This window comes from Chlorella variabilis (genome assembly GCF_000147415.1).
Source record: "Chlorella variabilis unplaced genomic scaffold CHLNCscaffold_6, whole genome shotgun sequence".
Taxonomy (NCBI): domain Eukaryota; kingdom Viridiplantae; phylum Chlorophyta; class Trebouxiophyceae; order Chlorellales; family Chlorellaceae; genus Chlorella; species Chlorella variabilis.
Window position 1 is genome coordinate 1,961,069 of NW_005435082.1, and position 22,410 is coordinate 1,983,478.

The window sequence follows — 22,410 nt, forward strand, 5'->3', positions numbered from 1 at the left end:
GGAGGATCCGGCAATTCGTTGATTGGCGAGCTGGGCAGCGGCCGGGCGCGACTCCCATGCGAGAGGTGGTTGGGCGACTCACCAGTGCGGACAGCCTTGGAGAGCGAGTGTTGGATGCCTGAGGCGATTCTCTAGGCCTGAAGACGAGCCGCTACCCATCCAGCCACACCAGGACGAGCCACATTCCTGAAGGCAAACTCGCTGTCGCTCCTCGCACGCTCCCTCTCTATCCCACAACACGTAGTTGCAGCATGTGAAGCGTTGATATTGGCCGGCACGCAATTCGGCGGCCTTCACGGCCGAGCTGTAGTACGCATGTACTTGCTGCATCTCGGCCTGCCGCTACCTGTCGCTGCCTGCCCGCACCTCGCTGTGGCTCCAACACAATCCACAAGTGGAGTCAGCCAGGCACCAGGTGCTGCTGCAGGGCCAGGATCTGCTGGCGCACCGCTGCGGCTGCCGCGCTGCACTGTTCGGTGCGTGGCCTGCCGGGGGCGCCCACGCCAGCACGCAGCTGTAGCCGCGCGGCGCGGGTCTCCAGCTGGCGCATCGCCCGCCGCAGAGCTGCATGCGCTGATCGATGGGCGCTGTCGCCCATGCTGCTGCTGCAGCTGCTGGGAAGCTGGTCCAGAGGCGGCAGGGTGACCTCCCAAGCCAGCGGCCCGGCCTGCCCTGCCTCTAAGCCTTGCTGCTCCAGGAATGCATGTAGCTGCGCTGCTAGGGACTGCGGTTCTGTCGGTGCCGTGCTGCTGCTACTTGCTGCTGCGCTAGGGCCTGCCAGGTCGCCAGAAGAGGCGCCTTCACTTGGCCCCGCTTGTGCCGATACGGGCTCGAAACCAGGCGGCGGGCCGCGCGCTGCTGCGGGGGCGCCAAGCCGCCCCACCGCCTCGCTAGCTGCTGCTGCGGTGCCGACGCCAGGCGGTCGGTAGGCCGGCCGCGCTGCTCCCCGCCTTGGCAAGCTGCCACACCCTGGTGCATCCACCCCTCCTCCTCCCTGACCTCTGCCTGCCGCAGCCGCCTCTGCGGCCTCCCTCTCGGCCGCCTGCACCGCGGCGGGGTGCTCGTCTGCCAGCAGCCGCATTCGCAGGCGGGGGCCGTGCGCCCGGCTGCCATCCGCCGACAGCTGCACCCACAAACGCTGCATGGGGCGATACGCCGCCACCTGGCGCCCGCTGGCCGCCTCCACGACGCTCAGCTGCCGCAGGGCGGCATCTGCAATGCGAAGCACAGAGAAACAGCAGAGCAAGGCTCGGCTGGGGCACATGAGATGGAGTGGCATGGCGGCGCCAGATGCAGCGGTGCCTGAGGAGGCGTGCAGTGCACGAGACAATGCGCCGGCGTGCCGACGGGCAGGCGATCTGCTGGCCCCTCTCCCCACCTTCGCCGCCGCCGCCGCCCTCTGCCACCAGCGCCAGCCCTCGCCGGTAGGCCAGCACAAAGGGCTCCTCCAGCTGCTCTTCGCCCGGCTGCCGCAGCGGCGGCTTGCACACGCCCGCCTTGTCTGTGAGGTGGATCACGCCCTGGGGACCAGCAGAGCGGGGGAAGCCACGCAGGGTCGGCAGGCATGGGGGGCTGCCAAGCAGGCAGGCCACATGGCGGCGTGCGTCTGACGCTTGCCGGCGGCAGCGCCGCCTTCTGGGCAACCCTCAGCACTGGCCCAGCCGGCCCCGCCGCCTCCCCTTGCCTTGAGGTGGTACTTGGGCAGGAAGACCAGCAGGGCCTGGGGCCGCAGGCCGTAAATGGTGGCCGCCTCTACATGTGGCTGCAGGGCGCAGTGGCCGGGGAGGAGCAGGCGGGGCACCGCCAGGGTCAGGGCGGGGCGCAAATCTGGGGGCGCAATCGGCAAGCAGGCCGCCGGCCATGGAGCAAGCGTGGGCGATGCCTGGCAAGCAGCAGGCGCTGCATGGCGGCGGGCACCTGGGCGTGCAGCAGCAGCAGCAGGTACAGATCCGAGCACTCCTTCTGCGCCCGCTTGGCGGTGCGGTGCCGCTCATTCATCACCGCCGCACGCTCCGCCACCTCTGGGCCGGGCAGCGGCGGCGGCGCCGCCGCCAGCAAGGCCGGTAGCTGGGCTGGGCTGGGCCGCGCTGCAACCTGTGCCTGGGGCAGCGGGGCAGGGCTGCTGCTGGCTGCAGCTGCTGCCACCGCCGCCAGCAGCTGGCGGTGCACAACGACGTCGGCATAGCGCCTGCGCAGCGCAGCAGCACATCGCGGGGCGGCGATGAGTGGCAGCATGACTGCGCCGGCGGGGGCCTCGGCAGCAGGCACATCGGCAGCAGGCGGGCAGGTGCAGCGTAAAGAGCATAGTGCCCCCAGACCCCATCACACACACACACATCATCATCACCAACCGCCACACCCACACACACACACCTTATGGGCGAGGTGAAGTGTGTGTAGAAGGGCAGCGCCAGCCCAAAGTGGCTCATGCCGCCGCCGCCCCGCCCCGTCACGTCGCCTGCGCATGGAGGCATAACAGGCAGCAGGCCCTGGCCAGGTCAGGAAGAGGTTGACGCACACGCCGCCTCTCAAGCTTAGCCTGACTGCAATTGCCGGTGAGGGATCCCAGCAGAGCACATATGCAAGGACTTGCAAAGCCGCAAATAGCCACGTCCACCATCCCTCCCAACCTGCCCCCCAGGCTGAACGCTCCGGTCTCTGCCCCTCAGGCCCTTTCCGGCCCTGCCCACCTGTGCAGAAATATTCTGCCTCGCTCATGGCCCTGGTAGCCAGCGACTTGATGAGGCTGGACACAGCGGAGGGCGCAGCAGCAGCCGCCGCCGCCAGCGACGCAGACAGCGCGGCGGCGCCGCCCTCGAAATCCAGCGGCTGCCCGACCGACTCGCACAGGGCAGCCACCTGCAGGCGCAGGGCGTGAAGGGGAAGGGGTGCCGGGTGTGGGATGGGAAAGGCCAGCTTTGCGGCAGAGCAAGCAGATGGGGAGAGCGGGCGAAGGTCTCCTGTGCGCTGCCTCCCAACCCCCGCCACTTGCTGCCCTCGCTGCCCCATGCCCAGCCGCGCTTCTTGCCTCGGCCAGCGCCTCCCGCCGCGGCGGCGGGTGGCGGCGCAGCAGCGCGGCGCGGGGGAAGGCGTTGTGCACGCGGCGCCCCACCGCCGCATTAGCCAGGATCATCATTTCGGCCACGATCCGCATCATGGGGATCTCCTGCGGGGGAGGAAAGGATGGGGCAATGTGGAGTAAAAAGAATCAAAACTCGGCACCAATCCATCGGCACTGGTGGAAGCAATGCGGCAGTCTGCTGCCCTGCAGTCCCTCCTCCAACAAGCACCGTGCCTGCTTGACCGTCACGCCCGTAGGCTGGCCGGCAGGGTCGGTCTTGAAGCGCAGCTCCGCACTTTCCAGCTCCACTGCGCCGTCCTGCAGCACATCCGAGCGGCGCGGTGCACAGCCGTGCTCAGTGGGTGCACCGGGCAGGCAGCCGGGAGCATGCTGGGCGCAGCAACGTTGGCAGACCGCAAGCCTGCACACCGCCTGTGGTGCCCGCTGCACTTGACAGGCCCACCGCAGGGCCTCACCTGGAGCCGCATCTGGCGGCGGTGCTCAGCCAGCGCCGCCAGCAGGCGCAGGTTGCGCTGCAGCGGCGGCAGGTCGGCCGCCGGCACCGCCTGCTCCCCGGTGCCGCCGCCGCCGTGCTGCGACGCCGGCTGCAGCGGCTGCGGCCTGCCCTCCATGATGGCTTGAGCCTGGGAGTACTCTAGCTGGTAGCGGGACCTGCGCCAGCAGGACACAGAGGGCTGTGCGGTGTGTGTACGGTGTGGTGTGTGGTGTGGTGGTGAGGTGTGGAGATGTCGCAATGATGCGGGCACGAGCAGGACACCCCTGCGTGCCCACAAAGATGGCGGCGCCGGGCACGACACCAGGGGCCAGGCTGAGGGTGCGGCCCGGGGTGGGGCAGGCCGGGGCCTGCCTGGCTGCAAGCACCGAGGGCGCCCTACGACCCAGTCTTGCCTGATGAGCGTGCGCCCAAACCACACGTCCCGCACCTCCAGGCTGTCGGCATCCAGGGTCCACACCACGCTCACAGCGTAGCGGTCTGCGGGCGGCACGAGGCAGAGACGGGCAGGGCAGCCAGGCAGCCGGGGCAGGGTTGGCAGCAGAGGTCAGAGCTGGTGGGCACATACACATTAGCTCCTACCCCGTTAAAGTTTCATCGGCACCCCACCCCACCCTACCCCACCCCACCCCCACGCCAGGGCCGGTGCCCTGCCCGCCCCGGCGCCGCCCCGGCCGCGCACCCTGGCCGCTGCGCAGGCTGCACAGGTCCTCGCTCAGCAGCGCGGGCAGCATGTCCAGCCGCCGGTCCACGAGGTACACGGTGGTGCAGCGCGCCGCCGCCTCGCCGTCCAGCAGGCCGCCCTGCGCGGGGGATGGAGTCAGGCGTGCAGGCAGGCGGGCAGGTGGGGGCTCGGGTCCTGCCAGCGGCGTGGAGTGGGATGCTCGCGTGTGTGCTCTTGAAAGTTGCTGGCCGGCATCACCCCACGCGTGTCCCTACTCCTCCACCTTCTTGGTGTACGCCCCCACCCACCCCCACCCACCCCGCCTATTGTTCACCTGGCGCACAAAGAAGGAGACGTCGGCGATGTGGACCCCCACCTCCGCCAGCCGCGGCCCGCCACCGCCTGGCTCCAGCCAGCGAACAGACAGGGCATCGTCCACGTCGGTGCAGCCGGGGGGGTCGATGCTGCGGGCGGCGGCGGGGGTGCGGTGTGCCGGAGGTTGCAGGCACCGGCTGCGCAGCGCCCACCAGGCACCGCCTCGCATCTGAGCGCTGTCGCACCACAGGGCCAGCCGCAGGTGCGCCAGCCCGCCGCCCACCTGCAGGTGAGGTATTCCGCGCCACGCATGTCGCGGCGCGCCGCCACCTCGCCTGGCGGCATCACGTACTCGGCGCCGCCGGCGATGGGGGGCAGCTCACGCAGCGCGCCCTCGCTGCACAAACGGAAGCGGCAGGCAGGGGCAGGATAGGGGTGCGCGGCGGGATATCAGCTTGGCGACATCGGCAGCGCGAGCATGGCGAAGTTGTGTGCAGCAGGAGGGTGCAGCCCAGAGCGTGCCGCCCCCGCCCCCCGCCACCAGCGGCCCACCTGAAGGGCTGCCAGTGCACCCCGCTGCTGACCAGCACCCCATCCGTCTCGCTCCTGCAGGGGGCAGCGCCGAGAGCTGTGTGGAAGTGGGCCCCATCAACCAACCAGCCACTCCCACTGGAGATCGGGGAACAACGCACACATGATGTGCACGCTGTGGTCGCGGCAAGCAGACCCCAATCTGGTGCCGCCGCAGGCAGCTGGGCTTCCAGGGGCCTGCTCACCTGAGGAAGTTGATGGGGCCCAGGCTGCGCACCAGGTGGCCGTGCGGGTAGCGGCTGCCCTGGTCCCAGCCATCCAGCCGCAGCACCAGGCGCTGCACGCCGGCACAGCAGGCAGGCGGGCAGGCGACGTGAGAGCAGGTTGGCGGCAGGTGGGCGGGCAGGGGAGGTGGGAGTGCACTTGGGCGGGCCGCGCCGGAGCAGGCTGCCAGGCAGGCACGAGTGCACCAGGACGGTCGGCAGGCGTGTTGGCGAGCGGCGCACCTGGCCCAGCAGGCGGTGCAGCTGGCGGCTGCGCAGCCGGATCTTGGGCAGGCGGCGGTCGGTGGGGATGCACAGCACCGCCTCCTGCAGCGGGCAGAAGGTGTGTGGCCAGGCGGTAGGTGCAGCAGCTGCTCAACCTCTGCCGCTGCGTCACATGCAGCATGCGTACATGCCTGCACCGCCCTTTACCATCCCATGCCTGCCACCTGCGCCCACCACAAACGCATCCCCAACCGCCCACGCCGCACCTGCCTGCCGCTGTCCTGCCTGGCGGCAAGGGCCCGCTCGTCGTCTTCTGATATGCAAGCCACCACCTCCCCTGACCAGCGCTGCAGAATGCCCACAACCTCTGCCGTCGGCTGCAGGCCGCCGGCGCCGCTGCCTGCGCCTGCTGCGCCGCCGGCCAGCAGCGCGTCCTGCAGCAGGGGCAACGTGAGAAGGGCAGCGCCTCAGGGGCTGCCCAGCCGCACCGCCTTTCGCTGCCACCCCTTGTGTCCAGCCGGAAACCAAACCAACTGCTGCAGGGCCAGTCGCCAGCCCAGCCCGGGTGCCCACCAGTGGGTCTGCCAGCTCATCGCCGCCGCCGTGCGCCTCGTCAGCCGCCACATCAGCCTCGCCGGCGCCGGCGGCCGCCAGCAAATCGTGCTCCTCCTCCTCCTCCACCTCCTCCTCCTCAGCCCCGCCACCATCCCCGTCAGCCCCGCCACCGGCACCGCTGCCTCCAGGTCCGGCTGCGCCAATGGTGTGCCACTGCTCCCGTGGCAGCAGGCGCACCGCCACCCTGTCGCCGTGCACCGCTCGGTTCATCGCAGCCCAGCCAGCCACCACCAGCACGCGGCCGCCGCCCACCGCAACGCTCGCCTCGCCACGCACGCGCCGGCTGGCGCTCAGCGTGCCCGCCAGCAGCGCACCGGCAGCCAGCCCCGCCTCCATCGCAGCTGCACTGAGGTGCGGGCGGAAGGCGCCGCCGCCGCCAGCGCCGCTGGAGGCTGCCTCCCCTGCCTTTGACTGCTGCTGTATGGATTCAAACACGTCTACCACCGCCGGGACGTGGCCCCAGCAGCCCCCAAAGTAATCCGCCGCCGACAAGATGTGCACGCCTGGATCCAGCAGCAGCGGCGCCTTGCTGGCGGCGGCGGCTCCAGGAGTCTGCTCGGGTGGTGGTAACTGCTCCGGCTGCCCTGACAGCTGGCACAACGGTGCTGCTTCAGCCCCCCCGGGCTCGTCGCCCCCAATGCCCAGGCTGTCCAGCAAGCTAGCGATGTTGTCCCCTGCGCCGCCGCTGGCCGCCGGCGCGCCGACGTGCATCTGCCGCAGCAGAGCATCCAGCTCAGGATCCTCATCCTCATCCTCGCGTGCGCGACCTAGTTGCGGAGCTGCCGTGGCCACCTGCTGCTGTGGCGGCGGCTGCTGGTCGTGCGCAGCAAGCCCACTCAAGCTGCCGCCTCCCCTGCCGCTGTCGCCGCCAAACTGCTGTGCCAGCGAGTCCGACACGACCACCACCGGCAGCCGGCTTCCCAGGTGCTCGTAATACCTGCAAGCCGGCGTTCGGGGGCAGCCCAGCAGCAGCTCTGGGTCTAGGGCAGCAGGTCGGGTGCACCTGGCTTGACGAGGCCGACACATCCTGGCCCGGCCCCTGCACCCCCCACCCCCCACCCCTGCAGAGCGCACCATTCTGCCGCCGCCAGCAGCGCCAGGCCGGCGCGCTGCTCGCGCAGGCTGGCGGGCGCGGTCTCGCGGTGGTGCAGGTTGTCAAACAGCACGTTTCGGCGGCGGGGGTCGGAGTAGAGGGCGCGCAGGCGAGCGGCGCGGCGCATGTTGCCGCCATCGTGCAGCTGCAGGTGGGGGAGGGGGGCCAAGAGGCTGAATGGGCACTGGCTGGCTGGACAGCGCCAGAGACGGGGGCGGGGACACGACTCGTCGAGCGGGGCGTGGATGGAGCAGCGGCCCAGCCCGTGTGGTTGTCTGTCCTGCACCAGCAGCATTTGGCCCCGCCTCCAGCCCCAGCCCACCTGCCGCACCACGCTGGTCAGCAGCACCAGGTTTTCCACCTCTGGGAGCTCAAACACCTCCAGGCAGCCCGCCAGCACGGAGGCATCGGGCAGCAGCAGGTGCTGCGGCGACGGCGCCAGCGCCGGCGAGGTCGGCGGACAGGCCACGCAGTCTGGACTGCCGCAGGGGATGTCCAGCCGCAAATACGCCTCCTCGGCAGTGTCGGACACCGTGCGGCTGCGCTTGCGATAGCGGAACGAGTGCTGAGTCTGCGTGCACGGCGGGGCGGCCGCGGGCGGCGGCGGCAAGGGGTGAGCACTGTGCAGGGCGGCTCTCTCTGCGGCTTTGCATTACACGCCCATGATACAAGCGGAGTGCACAAATGTTCACAAAGCAAAACAGCGGGCCTCCCTCACCCTCCGCTCCAGCCAGTCGGGCGGGGGTAGCTGTGCGGGTGGCACCATCGCGCCTGCGATGCCTTCAGCAGGATGTCGTCTCGGCCGCTGCTGATTTTGACTCCCTGTCACTCATTCGATCGCATGTTCCGCCGAATGCGGCCAAAGTTATTGGCTGATTGTCTGGTCTTTCAATAAAAGGCGAAGATTGCAAGAGAGGAAGCGCGGTTCATGCATCTGAGGTTGCGCTGGCCCGCGCCCGCTGCAGCAGGCCCGCTGCGCCACCGTGCAGGATCAGTTGGGACATCGGCAGGCGCAGGGACATCCCAGGCCATCCAAATGAGGAGAGACCACCCCTAAAATACACTGACATGGGAAGGAGAGCGTGGACAGGGATCGTTGCATTTCAGCATTGTGTGGAGTTGTGGACGGGACCACCGCAGGCGGGTGGAAGGTATTGGCCATCCGCCGTTCGGCGCCTGCCGCAAATCATGCCAGTCCTCCGCTTCGTGGGTGTCGTGGGCGCTTTGGCCTTCATCCGATCCGACATGCGGGCCAGCGGATGGCGGCCAGTAGCCCTGCTTTTCGTGGCAGGCAAGTGCAGTGAACATGAACGAAAATTGCGTCCAATAGTGGATTGCAGGCGGTTCGGGGGGCCAGTGCCGGCAGGCGCCGCGGATGCCCAACGAGAAACAGCGCTGTTTCTTATTCCTGGATCGCGCCGTAGAGTGATGCACCGCGCAGCTTGCGCCCTTACTGTGCAGGATGGCTGTGCGCTGAATTCCCGGCGGGCGCCGCCGCGGCGGCCGCTTCAGACCGTGTGCTGCTGCGATTCAAGGCCAGCGCAGAGGTCAGCGCCTCGGCTGCGCTCCCAGGCGTGGTGCTGACGGGAGTGGTGGGCGTGGGCAGAGGGGGAGCCGCCGCCGCCGTGTCATCTGGGGCACGGCCGCCGCCGGGCGCCGTGTATGTGTTCCGCATCAGCGACGGCAGCCGCGTGGCCGCCAAGGTGGCGCAGCTGAGCCGCCACCCGCTGGTTGATGTGGCAGAGCCAGACTACATCCTGATGAACCCCCCCGTGGGGGAAGCTGGCGACGAGCAGCCGATGCCGGGGGTAGCCGACAGCGGCGGCGCCGACCCAGGGCAGGCGGCACCATTCGCTGCTGGGGCCGGCCAGGCGCGGGTGCCCGACGACCCACGCTTCCAGCCGGGGCTGCGCTACTCGGGGCAGTGGTACCTGCAGCAGATCAGGGCGCCCTCGGCCTGGGGCCTCTCCACTGGCTCCAAGCAGGTAGGAGGAGTCGGGTGTTTAGCAGGGTGCGGGGCTGGGCCGGGGGCCGCTGGGCACCTCGTTGCATTGCCCAGCTGCATGCTGGCCCCCCTCCCAGCCGTGGAGTTGACTGTGTGAATCAGCTGCGCACCACTGCCAGGCGGGCGTGTGCATCATTGACACCGGGGCAAGGGCCAAGCATGTGGATCTCAAGGGAAACATTGTGGCTGGGTGGAACCGGTGCGTGCACGCTGGTTGGTTGCTGCATTGCCGACCAAGCTGGGTGGGCTGGGTGGGCAGGCAGCAGCCCGCCCGGGCCGGCCGCTCCTGTGCTGGATGCCGGGGCTGAGCCCCTGCTGCTGCGGTGTGTGGTGCAGGGCACAGGAGCCCGTGGGCGACTCTGAAGTCGAGACATATCCCATGCCGACACCCGGATCCCCGCAATACTTCAACATCGCAGGTGGGCGGCGGCGGCCCCGCCCAAATGCAGCCCTGCAGGCACGGGGCGCCCTCTGCACACCGTGGCACTGCACCCCCCTGCTGCTGCCCGGCTGTGGCTGGTGTTGCGCTGCTCCAATTGCAGCTGGCTTTGTCTGCGTCGCCTGATGCTGCCATGCCGTGCTGCCTGCAGACGAGAATGGCCACGGCTCCAACGTCGCTGGCATCCTGGCGGCCTCCGGAAACAACCTGGCTGGCATCACCGGCGGAGCCTGGAACGTGAGAGAGCCCGGCGCGCCGCTGCTCCCACCCCGCCGCATGCCTGCCTGGGCGCGAAGCCTTGGCGCGGCAGCCCGCCTCCTGCATCATGTGCTGCTTGGTTTGCGTTGCCGCTGCGTTCCTGCCATGCCACAGCACCACGTCGAGGCAGCGGAGCCCCACCACCACGCCGCCCCTCCCCTGCGCCTGCAGGCGGGGTTGCACATCTGCAAGGCGGGCAACCGGCTCGGCCTTTTTTTCATGTCCAGCATCCTCGACTGCTTCAGCCTGTGCCGGCAGGTGCGGGGCGGCCTGGCCCAGCACGCGGGGAGGCCGCCAGGGAGGCTGCACCGCACAGCAGCCCCTGCCGCAGCCATGCGTGCGCACGCCGCCGCCGCTGCCACGTGGAACCGCGCAGGCGGGTGTGGCTGGCGCGTGACGCCCACCTCACCCGGTGCTGCTTTCCACACCGGTTGCGCAGGCTGGCGTGCGCGTCATGTCCGCCTCTTTCACCTCCACCCGTCACTCCGAATTGATGGACGATGCGATGTACACCATCTATCAGGACGGTATCCTGTTTGTGGCGGCGGCAGGCAACGGTGAGCTGGGAGGGAGCTGTGTGCGGCAGGGAGTGCAGCCGCACCGGTCCCTGCCCATCCGACCACCCCCTTGAAAGTCGCTGCGCCCTGCCGCTTGTGGCGCTGTGCCCAGGCCCCTGCCCCTCTCAACCGTGGTTGCCGCCCTGCCGCTCACGCCCGGCTGCCTGTGCAGACAACAAGAGCACCGATAGCGGGGGCGTTTATCCCGCCAACGTTTTGCATTCAAACATCCTATCAGTTGGTAAGACGTCCTTTTGGAGATCTTCCCCTGAAACACATCCCTAGAAACAAATTTAAGCACATAAATTAAAGCAGATGCTTGTTTTTTTGCAGGAAGTACCCGCGCCGACGGCAGGCGCGCCTTCTTCTCCAACTTTGGCCGCCGCACGGTGCACCTCATGGCGCCTGGCGTCAACGTGTGGGGCGCCAGTCACACGAGCAACACGCGCTACGCCACGCTCTCGGGCACCAGCCAATCCACGCCGCTGGTGGCGGCGGCCGCGGCGCTCATGTTTGCTGCCAAGCCCGAGGCCACCTACTCACTTGTCAGGTGGGGGCGGGCAGGTGGCTGTACGTGAAGGAGGCAGGCAGGCAGGGCGGAGGGAAGGAAGCGGCAAGTGGGGCCGGCGGCGGGTGAAGGGTGGCCGGCGGTGCAGCTGGCGCCCGAGCAGAGGAGGCTAGCCCCGCTGCCGGGCGCTGCGGCACCTTTTGCGTCACGAGGCTCCGAGTGTCACTTTTTGGGAGTGCCTGCCCTCCTGTGCTGCTGCCCCCAGGAAAACGCTCCTCGGGTCTGTGGACAAGCTGCCAGCGCTGAGCAGAGCGGCGGCAAGCGGCGGCAGGCTGAACGCGGCACGTGCGCTGGCGATGCTGCTGGGCACACGCCCCCCGCCCCCGCCGCCCCCCTACCAATGTGAGGTGCCCTGTGGCCGCGCCTGCTTGCCCATGCGTGCCTCTCTGCGGCCGGCCGCCGCCGCTTGCACACACCCCTGCGCGCCCCGCCGCAAACCCACCCACCCGACAGACACAACACTGCACCACACACGCTCGACCGCCTGTGGAGGTGGCACGCACAGTGCCCACCACACACCAAGCCCCGTGCCGCGCCTGCAGACACCTGGGTGGAGGAGCGTTCCGTGCAGTACCAGATCCGCCTGATGTACGAGCAATTCAGGGTGTACAACGCCACCGCCAAGGCCTGCATCGCCAGGTGCGCAGCCGCGGCGCTTTTGGCCGGGGGGCTCAGCTTGCGCGCCCACAGCTGCCTGCTCTGCTGCGCTGCCGGTGGGCCGTCGCGCTGACTGGCCCCCGCCGTTGCCACCGGGCCCTCCCCTGCCCTGTCCGCAGCTGTAAGGCCACCAGCTGGTGCCACTATGCCACCGCCACCACCCAGCCCAAGTGAGCGTGCTGCTTGCTGCGGGTTGGTCCGGGGCTCCACACCCCCTCGGCGCCCCTCGTTGGCGGCAGCCATGCCAGCATGGCACCGCGCTTTACGCGGCTGCTTCCTCTGCAGCCCCCCGTCGCACACCACACCACCTCCACCTCCACCCACGCGCACACTTCTTGCTCCCACACGCACCACACCCACCCACCTGCCACAGGGAGTATCCCAAGGTGTGGTACCGCACCCCGCGCCCCTACGGGAATTGCAGCCATGCCGACATCTCTGCCGTGGTCCTGGGCACCGGCAGGCGGGTTGGGGCCATGTCAGCTTACCGGCGCGCAGGCCGCGTGCCCCCCACCCCCCGCCCCGCGCGATCCCCGCGCCCGCCCCCGCAGTGAGCCGCCGCGGCGTTCCCTGTGGCGCCGTGCATGCCGCGCCTCGCGCTTCCGGTCGGCGCTGCGCGACGTGCCTGCTGGCTATACCGCCGCGGCATGCCTAGCGCCATGGTGGTCCTGGCACAGATCGAGGCGCCGGCTGTGCCTCCTCCCCAAGCGCACACCGACACGCCTGCGGTGCCTGCGCGTGCTTGGTGCAGGCGCCCCGCCCCGCCTCCCTCGCCACGGCCCCCACCCCCTCCTCCCGGCCCCGGATCCTGGTCCAAGCCCATCATCATCAAGTCCCTCCCCTTCCTCAGCAGCAGAATCACGGCAAGCGCGCTGCTCCCGCCGCCCTGCCTACCCTGCCGGCCCACCCCGCGTGCAAGCCCGGCGCCGCTGCCGCTGCGCTGTGCCGTGAGGTGCCGCCCTGCGTGCTTGCCTCGCCGCGGCGTTCTGGCTGGGGGCCGCAGGTGTATGTGTGAGGCGCCTGCCTGCTCCCCTCACGCGCCCACACCCACATGCAGACCTTCAACCGCCAGCCGCGCCCTGCCAGATCAGGTGACTGCCACGACTACCTCCGCAACCAGACCATGGTGTTCAGGTGGGCGGCGGCAGCGCCAGCCCAGCTGCTGGCTGCACGCCAGTCGGGCCGCGCCGATCCTTGCGGTCCGAGGCGTAGGTAGGTGGGCAGGCGTCCTTGCGCCAAGCGTCCTGCTCACCCCACACCAAAGGAGAACGCCGTTCCTGCTTGTGTGCAGGTGGTATTCGGGGGATGCTGTGGGCATCCTGACTGCCACCTCCAAGGGCCACATGGTGAGAGGCATCGCCCTCGTGTCTGTCCTTTCCTCCAACCAGCCCTCAGGGGGGCCCTACAAATGCCTGGAGTGAGTGGCAGCCTGCTGTGCTGGGCTGTGGGGGCTGGGAGCGCTGCCTGCCTGCCTGCCTGCCTGCCTGCCAGCTTGCTTGCTTGCGTCTGCGGCCAGGTGGGAGGGCTGGTGGCCCCAAGCCTGCCCACTTCGTCACCGCCGCTGCCGCCCCCCACCCCCGCCACCAGGCGGCTGCCACCGGTCCTGCCACCGCCGCCATGGCTTGCACGGCCGGCTGCCTGACTTCTTGTGCCGCCTGCCCCTGCGCTGCCCGCCTGCCTGCCCGCCTGCAGCGCCGACTCCATGTCTGACGGCTACTCCTCCCTCGTGGCAGACTCCTTCAGCGTCAGCGTGCCCTACAAGGCACGCACCTGGTACTTTGTGGCGGTGGCACCCATGCCCAACCCACTGCTGCCCATCCTGCGCCTGGAGGTCAGGGCGGAGCCACGCTCACCGCCCCCCAGGTCAGTGCGCTGCTGAGAAAAGGGAAGGGGGCCGGGTGCCCCGAACTCTGGTCTGTGCTCTGTGCTCCTGCCTCCCCGCAGCGTGGCCGTGCTGCGTGTGCCGACAGCAGCTGCCCCCTGCCTCGCCCCTCCCCATCTGCCTGCAGCCCCCCACCGCCGTCTCCGCCACCTCGGCCACCTCTGCCGCCGTCGCCGCCGCGTGTCGGCCCCTGGCTGTCCCCAATTGACGTGACCTCTCTGCCCTACCTGAGCCCAAAGTTCACGGTGGGTGTAGGATGCGTGAGCGGGGGCGCGACAGCGACAGCGGTGGCAGCTCGCGGCCCCAGAGCATGCGCAAGGCTCCAGCAGCGGCACGGCACTGGCCTGCCCCTCCCGCTGACGGCCGCGCACGCGTGCTCCGCTGCGTGCCGCCGTGCAGAAGTTTGAGAGCGGTGCCCTGCCGGCCAAGTGTGCATTCCTGGCCAGCAAGAGCGTGGTGTTCAGGTGGGGCGGTGCACCGAGAGGGGCCATTGACAGCAGGCCTGGCCTCGACGCCACCCATGGCGCTGGCTTGCAGTCACATGACAGCCATGCCATCTGAGCCAAGCGGCTTGCTTGCAGTCACACCGCGCTGCGGCCTTCCCCACCCGCCGCACCGTTCCTGAACTCCTGGGCGCAGGTGGTATTCTGGCAGCGATGGCCCCGGCAAGCTGCTGGCCTCCTCCTGCGGCTACACGCCCAGCGGCAGCGTGCAAGTCGCCATCCTGTCGTCCACAACACCAACCGGGCCTCTGAGCTGTGTGGGGTGAGTGTGGTGGATGGTTTCGGTGGTGGGTGGGTGGTGGTCGTGCACGTTGCTGCGGTCGTGCACTTAACCCACGTGGGTTGCGTTACCTGTCTGCATGCCTGCCTCTGCCGCCCCTCGTCCCACGCGCTACCGCCCATCCCTGCCGCCAATCCCCCCGCCCGCCGCCGGTGCAGAGGCGCCGACGAGGACGAGCGCTGCCTCAGCGAGTACGCCTTCAGGGCGCTCATCACCTACTCCCCCAACACCTACTACTGGTTTGCGGTGTCAAAATCAACGTACATCGACGACCCGCCGGCCTTCCAGCTGAGCCTGCGCTGAGCCTGAGCCTGAAGGAGGCGAGCGCGGCGTCGTGCTGCGGCGGGCGCCGGCAGGAGCCAGAGCAGGACAAAGTGGTGTTGCACCCAGCCAATTATCCACGGCGGGCCCAGGGCAGAACCCCTGTCGGAGGCTAATCATAAACCTTCGCTTACACTCAAAATTGAAACTGGATACATGTCGGTGCTCAGAAAAGCTCATGCCAGCAAGAAAGGCAGCTCTCCATAGACAGGGTAGGACAGAAAAGGGAACGAAATCGAGAAAACAGAGCGCAGCAAAAGTGGGCAAGCTAAGCTTTGCAGCCAAGGAGCGCAACAGGCAACAGGGGGGAAACAGTGGCTTGTGCAGGTTGGCTTTACAGCGAGGCAGGAGCGCGCGCCCCGTCAGGCATGGCAGCAGCCTCTGCGGGGCGAGGCGGCTGCTCTGCCGGCGCACGCCCCGCCGCTGTCCCCGCGGCCACGGTGGCTGCGGGGGTGAAGGGGTGCGGCGGGGCGCGCTGCGTGCCGGTGGCTGCATCCACCAGAGAGATCACATCGTCCATCTGACCCTGGATTTGAGCCAGGTCGGCCACCACAGTGGTGTTGATGTCCTGCAGGAGGCAGGAGAGGCGGGTGGAGGGCGCAGGCACGAGACCGCCCCCTCACCACGGCAGCCGCACACCGTCAGCAGGCCGGCGACCTCACGCTCGCGGAACCTGGAAAGGCGCGCTCCCACCCACCTCCAGCGGCAGGATGTTGAAGGGCTCCTCGATGGTCACCCCAATCTCCTCTATGGACAGCAGGAAGAAGCCCAGCACCACAGAGCTGAACACGGTGACCCAGCCGCACTGCGCGTAGATGGAGAAGGGCAGCAGCGCCAGCCAGATGACCAGGAAGCGCGCGGTGTGGCTGCGGGGCGGGAGGGGCGGGGGGGGCGGGGGGTGGGCGGGCGCAGAACAATGAAGCCAGGCAGGGCCCGTTGGCAGCAGGCAGGAGAGGCCCGTGGCGAGATGGGGGGGCATCTGGGGACGCAGCCGGTGTCCTGCGCTCCCGCCAGTGCAGGCGGCCCCTGCCCCAGCGCCCCGCCCCACCCACACCCTCACCGCGTGTACGACACCGGGATGGGTGTGCGCAGGATGCGCTCGCAGGCGCCCACCGCGTCGCTGAGGTCGGTCAGGCACGAGTCCACGCGCAGGCGCTGCTTGGCTGAGATGGGGGCGCGGTCAAAGAGCTCGGTGAGCACCTGGGGTGGGACGATTGGGGGTGCAGGAGGGGCGGTGACACAGCCAGCGGGGCGATGGCTGGGGTGGGCGAGGCGGGGCAACGCGCCACAGCGCCGCTGCGCAGCGACGCCTGGGTCGCAGCGGGCTGGCGTGGCGGCAATGCGCGGCGCCTGGGTCGCTCCAGCACCAGGCCCCGCCCCGCCCGCCGCCCCACCTGCAGCGCCGCCAGCGGCGGGTTGTGCGCCCGCATCACCAGCTGCAGCTCCTCTGGCTCCAGGATGCCCTGCAGCATAGACAGGGGCACCATCACGCAGATAGGGGCAACGCTGCACCCGGGCGGCGCCCCCGAGGAGCTGCGCAGGTGCCACAGCAGCCCAAGCACCAGGGCGCCCACACCTGGGCTCCCACTGGAACGGCACAGCTGGCCATCACAGGGCCCGCCGGGGGCGCCCGGCGCCCGGCACGGCCTGTACTCCCGCCCACCCACCTCCAGCGCCTCCCACCGCTTGGCCTCCCTCACGTGGTTCTTCAGCACCCAGGGGAACGCCTGCAGCCAGCGCCCGAGCACCGCCAGCAGGCCGCGCTGCTGCGGTCCGAGGTATGACACCGCCTGCCGCTGCGCGTCCTTGCATCGGTTGCCTGCAGTGGGTGAGCCCATGAAGCTCAGCATCGTCCCGGAACGAGCCTCCCGCGGCCATCGCCCTGTCACCCACCGCCATCGCCCTCACCCAGGATGCTCCACAGGCGGCGCGCCTCGTCAAACCTGCCGAGGGGCCCACGGCGGCGCAGATTGAGCTCGAATGAGGCAAGGGCAGCGACAATGCTACACGCGTCTCGCAGGCGGGACGGCCGGCATCAGGCCGCCGGTCGCATCAGGGCGCCATCTGTCCCAAAACCCTCCCAGCTGCGGTCCCGGCCAGAGCAACACACACCTCGCATAGGCTTGATTCGTACGAAACACCAGCAGGAGAGACAGAGCGAAAGAGCTCAGGCTAAACAGCATCGGGGCCTGCACTCGCCATGGCGATGGAAATGCCGTTTATGGAGCAGCCACCACCTGCCACGATAGGATCTGGGCCGGCACGTGTCCACAACAGGCGCGCCACCACATGCGCCAGCCTGCCCAAATCCCGCCGCACAACCACCAGCCGCCTCCTGCCTCCCTGAAGCTCGCTGCTCCTGCCCATCACCCCGCCTACCTTGACCTGAATCGAGCGAAAGCCCGCGGGCAGCAGGCCTTGGGTCAAAAACGCCTCATACCTACAATACGCTCGATCAGAAAATCACAACGCCTGAGCAGTACGGGCGCAAGACTAAAGGAATAGATGGGTGGCTCACGTGCACACTAAGGTGGCCTCCAGTGCCACTAGACCCAGCGGCCACCTCAGGCCCGACACGATGCGGGAGGAGAAGATGCCCAGGAAGTGGCGCAGGTAGCGCCGTGTGCTGCGGTGGGCTGCCCAGTTGGCGAAAGAGTAGTTCTGCGGGAAAGCGAGAAGCAGAGGCAGCAGACGCGTTGGACAGGCGGATCGTCAGACTATCAGACTCAAACAAATATGACGTACCGTGCGGAAACGGCGTAGCCGCTCTTCCTTTTGTTCATCTCTGTCGCCAGCCACTGCAAGCCAGAGGAACCCGCGCAAAAACATTCCAAAGCGTTGTTGTGAGACGCTCCTGTAAGCCAAACCAGAAATTGCGCCAGGTATTCCAAGGCGGGCGGCTGTGGAGCACATGCCGCCGGCCGCCGCTGGCCGCAGGTGCGGCAGCAGGCCCCGAGAGTTTTACGCTGCACTGCACGACCTCCCCCCACCCAGAACGAGTCACTGTGGGCCCACCTAGGCCTGCTGTGACTCGCCGTGAGTCGCCGGTCGCCCTTCTTGCTGGTCGCGCTATCGCTGCCTTGGGCACCCTGAGCCGCAGCGATCGCCCTGAGGGAGTAACAAAAGAACTGCCGAACGAGCACCGCATGGCCTGCATACCTCGCAGCTGTACAAGGCGCCTCCTGCGCCCCCATTTCAATGGCGAAATCCCATTCATGCCGCAGCCTGAATGCGCCGGTGTACTGCCGCCAGCCTGTGGTCGGCAGATGCTCGCTCCGTAATGGCCAACCAGTACAGTTTTGTGACCCAGACAATGGTGTCGCCTTCTTGGCGAAGTGCTTCACGCTGCAGTCCATCGGTAGCCTGCTGTGTGTTTCGGCTGCACACCAGGACCTCACCCGGCCGCCCAATTTCGTGTAGCAGACTGCTCAGCAGTAGCCTGTCTGTCGCTCGAAACTATGGGCTAGGCATGGAGCCATTCACTTCCGCCGCCGCAGCAGCGGCGGGACGGCACCCTGCGCGACGCCCCTCCAGGGCCATCGGCCACAAAGCAACACCTGAAGTGCCGCTTGAGGCCTCTGTACCCTCCCTTGCTGCAGTGGTGACAGTTTCCATGGTGTGGCCCGCGATGCGGCCGCATAGCTATCAGCGCTGGCTTGTGCCCGCCCTCGCCGGCCTCCGCCTCCCCCTCAATCGCCTCCCCCTGCAACTCTCCCCGGTAGCTTTCGATGCGGGGTGGTGGGCACCGCCAGCAGGTGGCTCCTGCTGGTCTTCCATGTGGTGCAATGTCATCGTGGGTGAGCGCTGTGGGCGCGCCCGTTTCTTGTGTGCTGGGGGGTGCTGGCTGCCTGTTCTCAGTTCAACAGCGGCTTTTGTTCTGTGTCCAACTTCAGATGCGCCTCGCTCTGAATCTCCTGCAGGCACGCATGTGCTGCCGCTGCTTCTGAGCGGCGTGGGATGGCCGCTGCCGCTGCACGTCCACATGCCTGTGCAGGCTTTCAAAATTGGGGCGCTGATGTCGTTCGGAGTCAACGCGCATTGCTGCAGCAAGGTGGGAACCTTAAACAGAAGTGTTAAAGGTGGAAACCTTTAACAAAAGCGATGTCAACTCATGCCGACACAACATTTGCCGGGATACCCTGATTGGCAGTATGATGACCTTTCTTGCTGCACATTTTTCCAAAGTACCTCACCCCGCTCTGCAATGCAGTTTCTGAGCGGGCCTCACATGGCGGCTGTGGTAGGTGCGGTGCACCATGGCATGGGCTTGCTGGCCGCCGCAGTCTCGCCAGTCCTGGCTGTGCCTGCAGGTCAAGGTGTGTGTATGCCAGCTGCTTAGGCAGGCCGTGCTCAAAGAAAGCTGTGCAGTCAGTTGGCACTCCAGCCAGACTGCCTGTCCTGCGCCTCGACGCTCATCTTCCTTTGCCGAGGTCCATACATCTCATCATGCCGCTGTTTCCCCGGCATTCTATGTGCTATGCGCAGGCACATACACACAAACAGTGGTGCTGCTGCTGTTTCTGTGGATCATCCTGGGTGGCTCGTGCCAACGCTGCTGGTTCTGGCACCAAAGACGGCGGATCCGGAAATACACCAGGAGTATGCCGCGCAGCACAGCAGCGGCACTGCTGGCGGCGGCAGCAACTGCAGCAGCGGCGGTGCAGGTGCCCTGCTGGCGTCAATCCAGTGGCGCGCCGAACACCTCGCTGCTCTGGCCGAAGAGTGGCTGCGGGGGCTGCTGCCTGGTGATGCAGCCTTCGGCCAATGCCAGCCAGATGGCGAGGAGCCACTCCGTGAGCTGCTGCTGTGCCTGTCCCCAGGCGGGTCCTGCTCCTGCGCTGGTTCCTGGTGTTGCTGCTGACGTGGACGGCCATGCTGCAAGTGGCGCGCCTTTATAGACTCCTGCCGCTCGCCGGTGGTGCGGTATGAGAAGGTCAGCCCGCGCCTGCAGGAGCCGACCGAAGTGTTTGTTGCCGCCGCCTCCTGGCGCGGCCCGCTCTTCCGCCGGCCCTCAGCGCTAACACATCCTACCTTCCTTGCGGCGTGCAGTTTGGGGAGGGCGGCGACGTGGAGCCCAGCCACAAGAAGCTGTATGCCGCGCTGGCGGCAGAGTTCCTGGGCATGCTGCTGTTCGCGCTTTATGGCGGCGAGGCGCGCGACTCTGCCGCTGCCTATGGCAACGGCCCGGCGCTGGCGGTGCTTGTGTACGCCACTGCCAACGTGAGCGGCGGCCACCTGAACCCCGCCGTCACGCTGGGCACCATCATCAGCGGGCACATGGGCTGGCGCAGCGGCCTGCTCTACATGGCGGCGCAGTTCCTGGGCGGCATCGTGGGTGAGAGGGGCAGCGTTGGCGCCAGCTGGGAGGCGGGCTGGCTAGCCAGGCGCGCTTACAAGGGTTGGTCAGGCAGCAGCGGCGGTGGCGGTCAGCTGGGGGGGGAGTCCCCACTGCATGCAGCGCACCGCCTGCGCCTGCCTCATGCTGCCATTTGGCGCCTTATTATGCAGTCCCCACCTGCCATTAGCTTCCCGAATGGCAGATGGGGGCATGTTTCTGTAAATCTCTGCACCACACGATCATTGATTGGGCTGGGAAAAGAGAGGAATCGCACCTGGCAACCCCGCACACAGCTTGCCAAGGTACATCACCAGCGCCAGCGCGTGCACCGACTTGTGTTGCACTTTGCCCACCAATGCCGCCTTCATAGCACAGTGCAGCCCTGCCAGAACCAGGACCAGGTTCTGGCGCTGTGCATGGCACACCTCCTGTGCATACCCATACCCATATACCAACACCCATACCATTGTGCGTCCACACCGTTGCCAGTGCGGGCGGCGGCGGCGGCGGCGGCACCTGCCAGACCAATGCACCGTGGCGCGCCCTCTACAAACCAGGGCACCTCGGCTGCCGCAGCCACCGCCCCAAGCCATCGTCAGCTTGGTGGCAGAAGAATACGCGGGACGCGTGATTTGTACCTCGGCCGTACTGGTAGTGAGGGCGCTCCCGTGCACTGCGCTATGCCCGCCCCCTCGTGCCTATTCTGCGCCTGCTCCACCTCCTCCCTGCCAGCGCAACTGCATGATGCGTCCACCCTCCCAGCGCAAAAGGGTGCACGAGCGGTGGTCCATGAGGTTGCAGCGGTGGAGAGAGGACCCCTTTCGCTTGTGCGTCTGCCCTCAGAACTTCATGAATAGCGCTGTATGGTTCGCCGCGCAGGCAACGGCGGGCCGGTTAGGAGGCGCTCTCTAGGAGGCGCTCTCGCCGCCGGTGTACTGCCGCATCAGTGTGGCGGCCCCGGTCAAGCGACCCTTGTCCAAACCTAACAACAAAGCCTTGCAGGGAGCTTAACGACAAGGCGGCCTTCTCAGACAGTACGGGGGCCCTGTTTTCTGCCGTCGTCTTCATCCCGCTTCTTTTTGTCAAGGTCCTACTGCGAGGCAGCATCGGTGCGGCTGTCGGGTCCTGCCCTACCGTGCCGCCCATGCGCGTCTGCTGATTGCACAACAATCGCACAGGTTGAGACCCCCGCCGTTGCGCTCCCGTTGACCTCATGCAGGCCTGACGCTGCTGGGCGGCACGCACGTGGGGCTGCTGCTGTGGGGCGCGGGATTTATTCGGCGCCGCCACGGCTTTTATGTGATGCATCGGGAAGTGCTGCTCACTGTCGTCCTTCTGAATCTTAACCTGATCAGCCGCGCCTTGAGTGAGTGCGATCGGCATGTCAGCTGTGATCAGAAACCTATAGAATGCTGCACATGGGTGACACCTGCCCCTCGCCCTTGCCTTTGTGCAGGCTCGTTCGGAGCAGACAACCTATTTGTACACCACAACTCCAGCATGCTGCGTCTGCTGGCCCTCCACCTGCTGTGCAGCAATGTGCTGTATAGCACAATCTACTGGCTCTATGCGCGCACTTTGCTGAGCTGGAGCTGCGCCGTGCTGCCGCCCGTGGTGCTGCTGCCGGTGAGTTGCTGGCTGTTGCTGCTGGCAGGCGCACGACCACCCTCCTTGTCGCGCGCTGGTGCTGCATGACGAGACGCACCGTGTGTGGTGCAAAAAGGCGGCGCGGGTCCAGAAGGTTCCGGCCGGCCTGTTTTGTCTTTGTGTGAGAGCGGGGAGCCTCGTGAGAGCGCTGGGGTGACTGCCGAGCGCTGGTCGCAGCGGCAGGATCCTTCTCCTTCGGGCGGGGCTGGGGCGGCGGGCGCCTGTTATTACACAGGGGCACTCCAGCACAAAGGGAGAGAAAAGATGATCTTGTCAGGGCATCGAGGCTCCTTATATAGTCTGGCTGCTAGCCAGCTGTCGGCAAAAAACCGAACGGGCGAGGGAAAATCTGTGACAGGTGGGTGAAAAGTCAGTCTGCTGATATGAAAATATCTGCAGGCTGTTTGAATATCCGCGGGCGCGCTTTGATTGATTCGATCGTTCGAAAAAGTAAAATTTGTGGGTTGGGAATTGGGAATTGGGGTGGCAGGGGAGCTGTTCTGCTGTCACACCGTGGCTGCTTGCTGCTGCCAGCCACCGGCCACGCTGCGGTTTGAACCTGTCAATCTGTGTGCGCCTTGCGCAGCTTCTGTTCGGCAAAAGCGTGTGCCACAGAGTCATTGCGGTGCCAGGCGTGGAGCAACCGCTGGCGGAGCTGTTCCACACGCTTGGGG

At 67.6% G+C, this 22,410-nt stretch overlaps 4 protein-coding genes across 4 annotated transcripts; 2 read left to right on the forward strand and 2 right to left on the reverse strand.

Moving 5' to 3' along the window:
• Positions 1-400: 400 nt before the first annotated feature.
• CHLNCDRAFT_143983 (hypothetical protein) lies at positions 401-8,047 on the reverse strand (the record flags this gene model as incomplete). The annotated part of the gene is made up of 22 exons (XM_005849372.1): positions 401-564; positions 1,000-1,212; positions 1,379-1,520; positions 1,712-1,762; positions 1,918-2,188; positions 2,374-2,458; positions 2,691-2,859; positions 3,113-3,166; positions 3,305-3,379; positions 3,538-3,733; positions 3,944-4,055; positions 4,258-4,378; positions 4,574-4,703; positions 4,838-4,951; positions 5,107-5,160; positions 5,331-5,422; positions 5,592-5,675; positions 5,840-6,007; positions 6,147-7,125; positions 7,263-7,426; positions 7,604-7,852; positions 8,000-8,047. The coding sequence occupies 22 exons, from the start codon at positions 8,045-8,047 to the stop codon at positions 401-403; spliced, it is 3,735 nt and encodes a 1,244-aa protein (XP_005849434.1).
• A 422-nt stretch (positions 8,048-8,469) lies between these two features.
• CHLNCDRAFT_51447 (hypothetical protein) lies at positions 8,470-14,733 on the forward strand (the record flags this gene model as incomplete). Its single annotated transcript, XM_005849161.1, has 21 exons — positions 8,470-8,701; positions 8,743-9,266; positions 9,406-9,485; positions 9,623-9,705; positions 9,877-9,962; positions 10,155-10,241; positions 10,423-10,540; positions 10,713-10,781; positions 10,874-11,090; positions 11,314-11,450; positions 11,651-11,747; positions 11,885-11,935; positions 12,139-12,243; positions 12,317-12,386; positions 12,823-12,899; positions 13,057-13,182; positions 13,458-13,628; positions 13,775-13,892; positions 14,047-14,111; positions 14,287-14,412; positions 14,589-14,733. 21 exons carry the CDS (start codon positions 8,470-8,472, stop codon positions 14,731-14,733), a joined length of 2,784 nt encoding a protein of 927 aa, XP_005849223.1.
• A 1,164-nt stretch (positions 14,734-15,897) lies between these two features.
• On the reverse strand, positions 15,898-18,107 carry CHLNCDRAFT_57457 (hypothetical protein; the record flags this gene model as incomplete). The annotated part of the gene is made up of 9 exons (XM_005849373.1): positions 17,767-18,107; positions 17,497-17,549; positions 17,270-17,412; positions 17,131-17,191; positions 16,864-16,940; positions 16,660-16,694; positions 16,419-16,570; positions 16,146-16,214; positions 15,898-15,951 (listed from the first exon to the last, which is right to left on the reverse strand). Coding segments are annotated over exons 1-9 (846 nt in total), but the record flags the coding sequence as incomplete, so codon positions are not given.
• Positions 18,108-19,848: 1,741 nt separating this feature from the next.
• Positions 19,849-20,088, forward strand: CHLNCDRAFT_15203 (hypothetical protein; the record flags this gene model as incomplete). The annotated part of the gene is made up of 1 exon (XM_005849162.1): positions 19,849-20,088. A coding segment is annotated over one exon (240 nt), but the record flags the coding sequence as incomplete, so codon positions are not given.
• Positions 20,089-22,410: the final 2,322 nt, after the last annotated feature.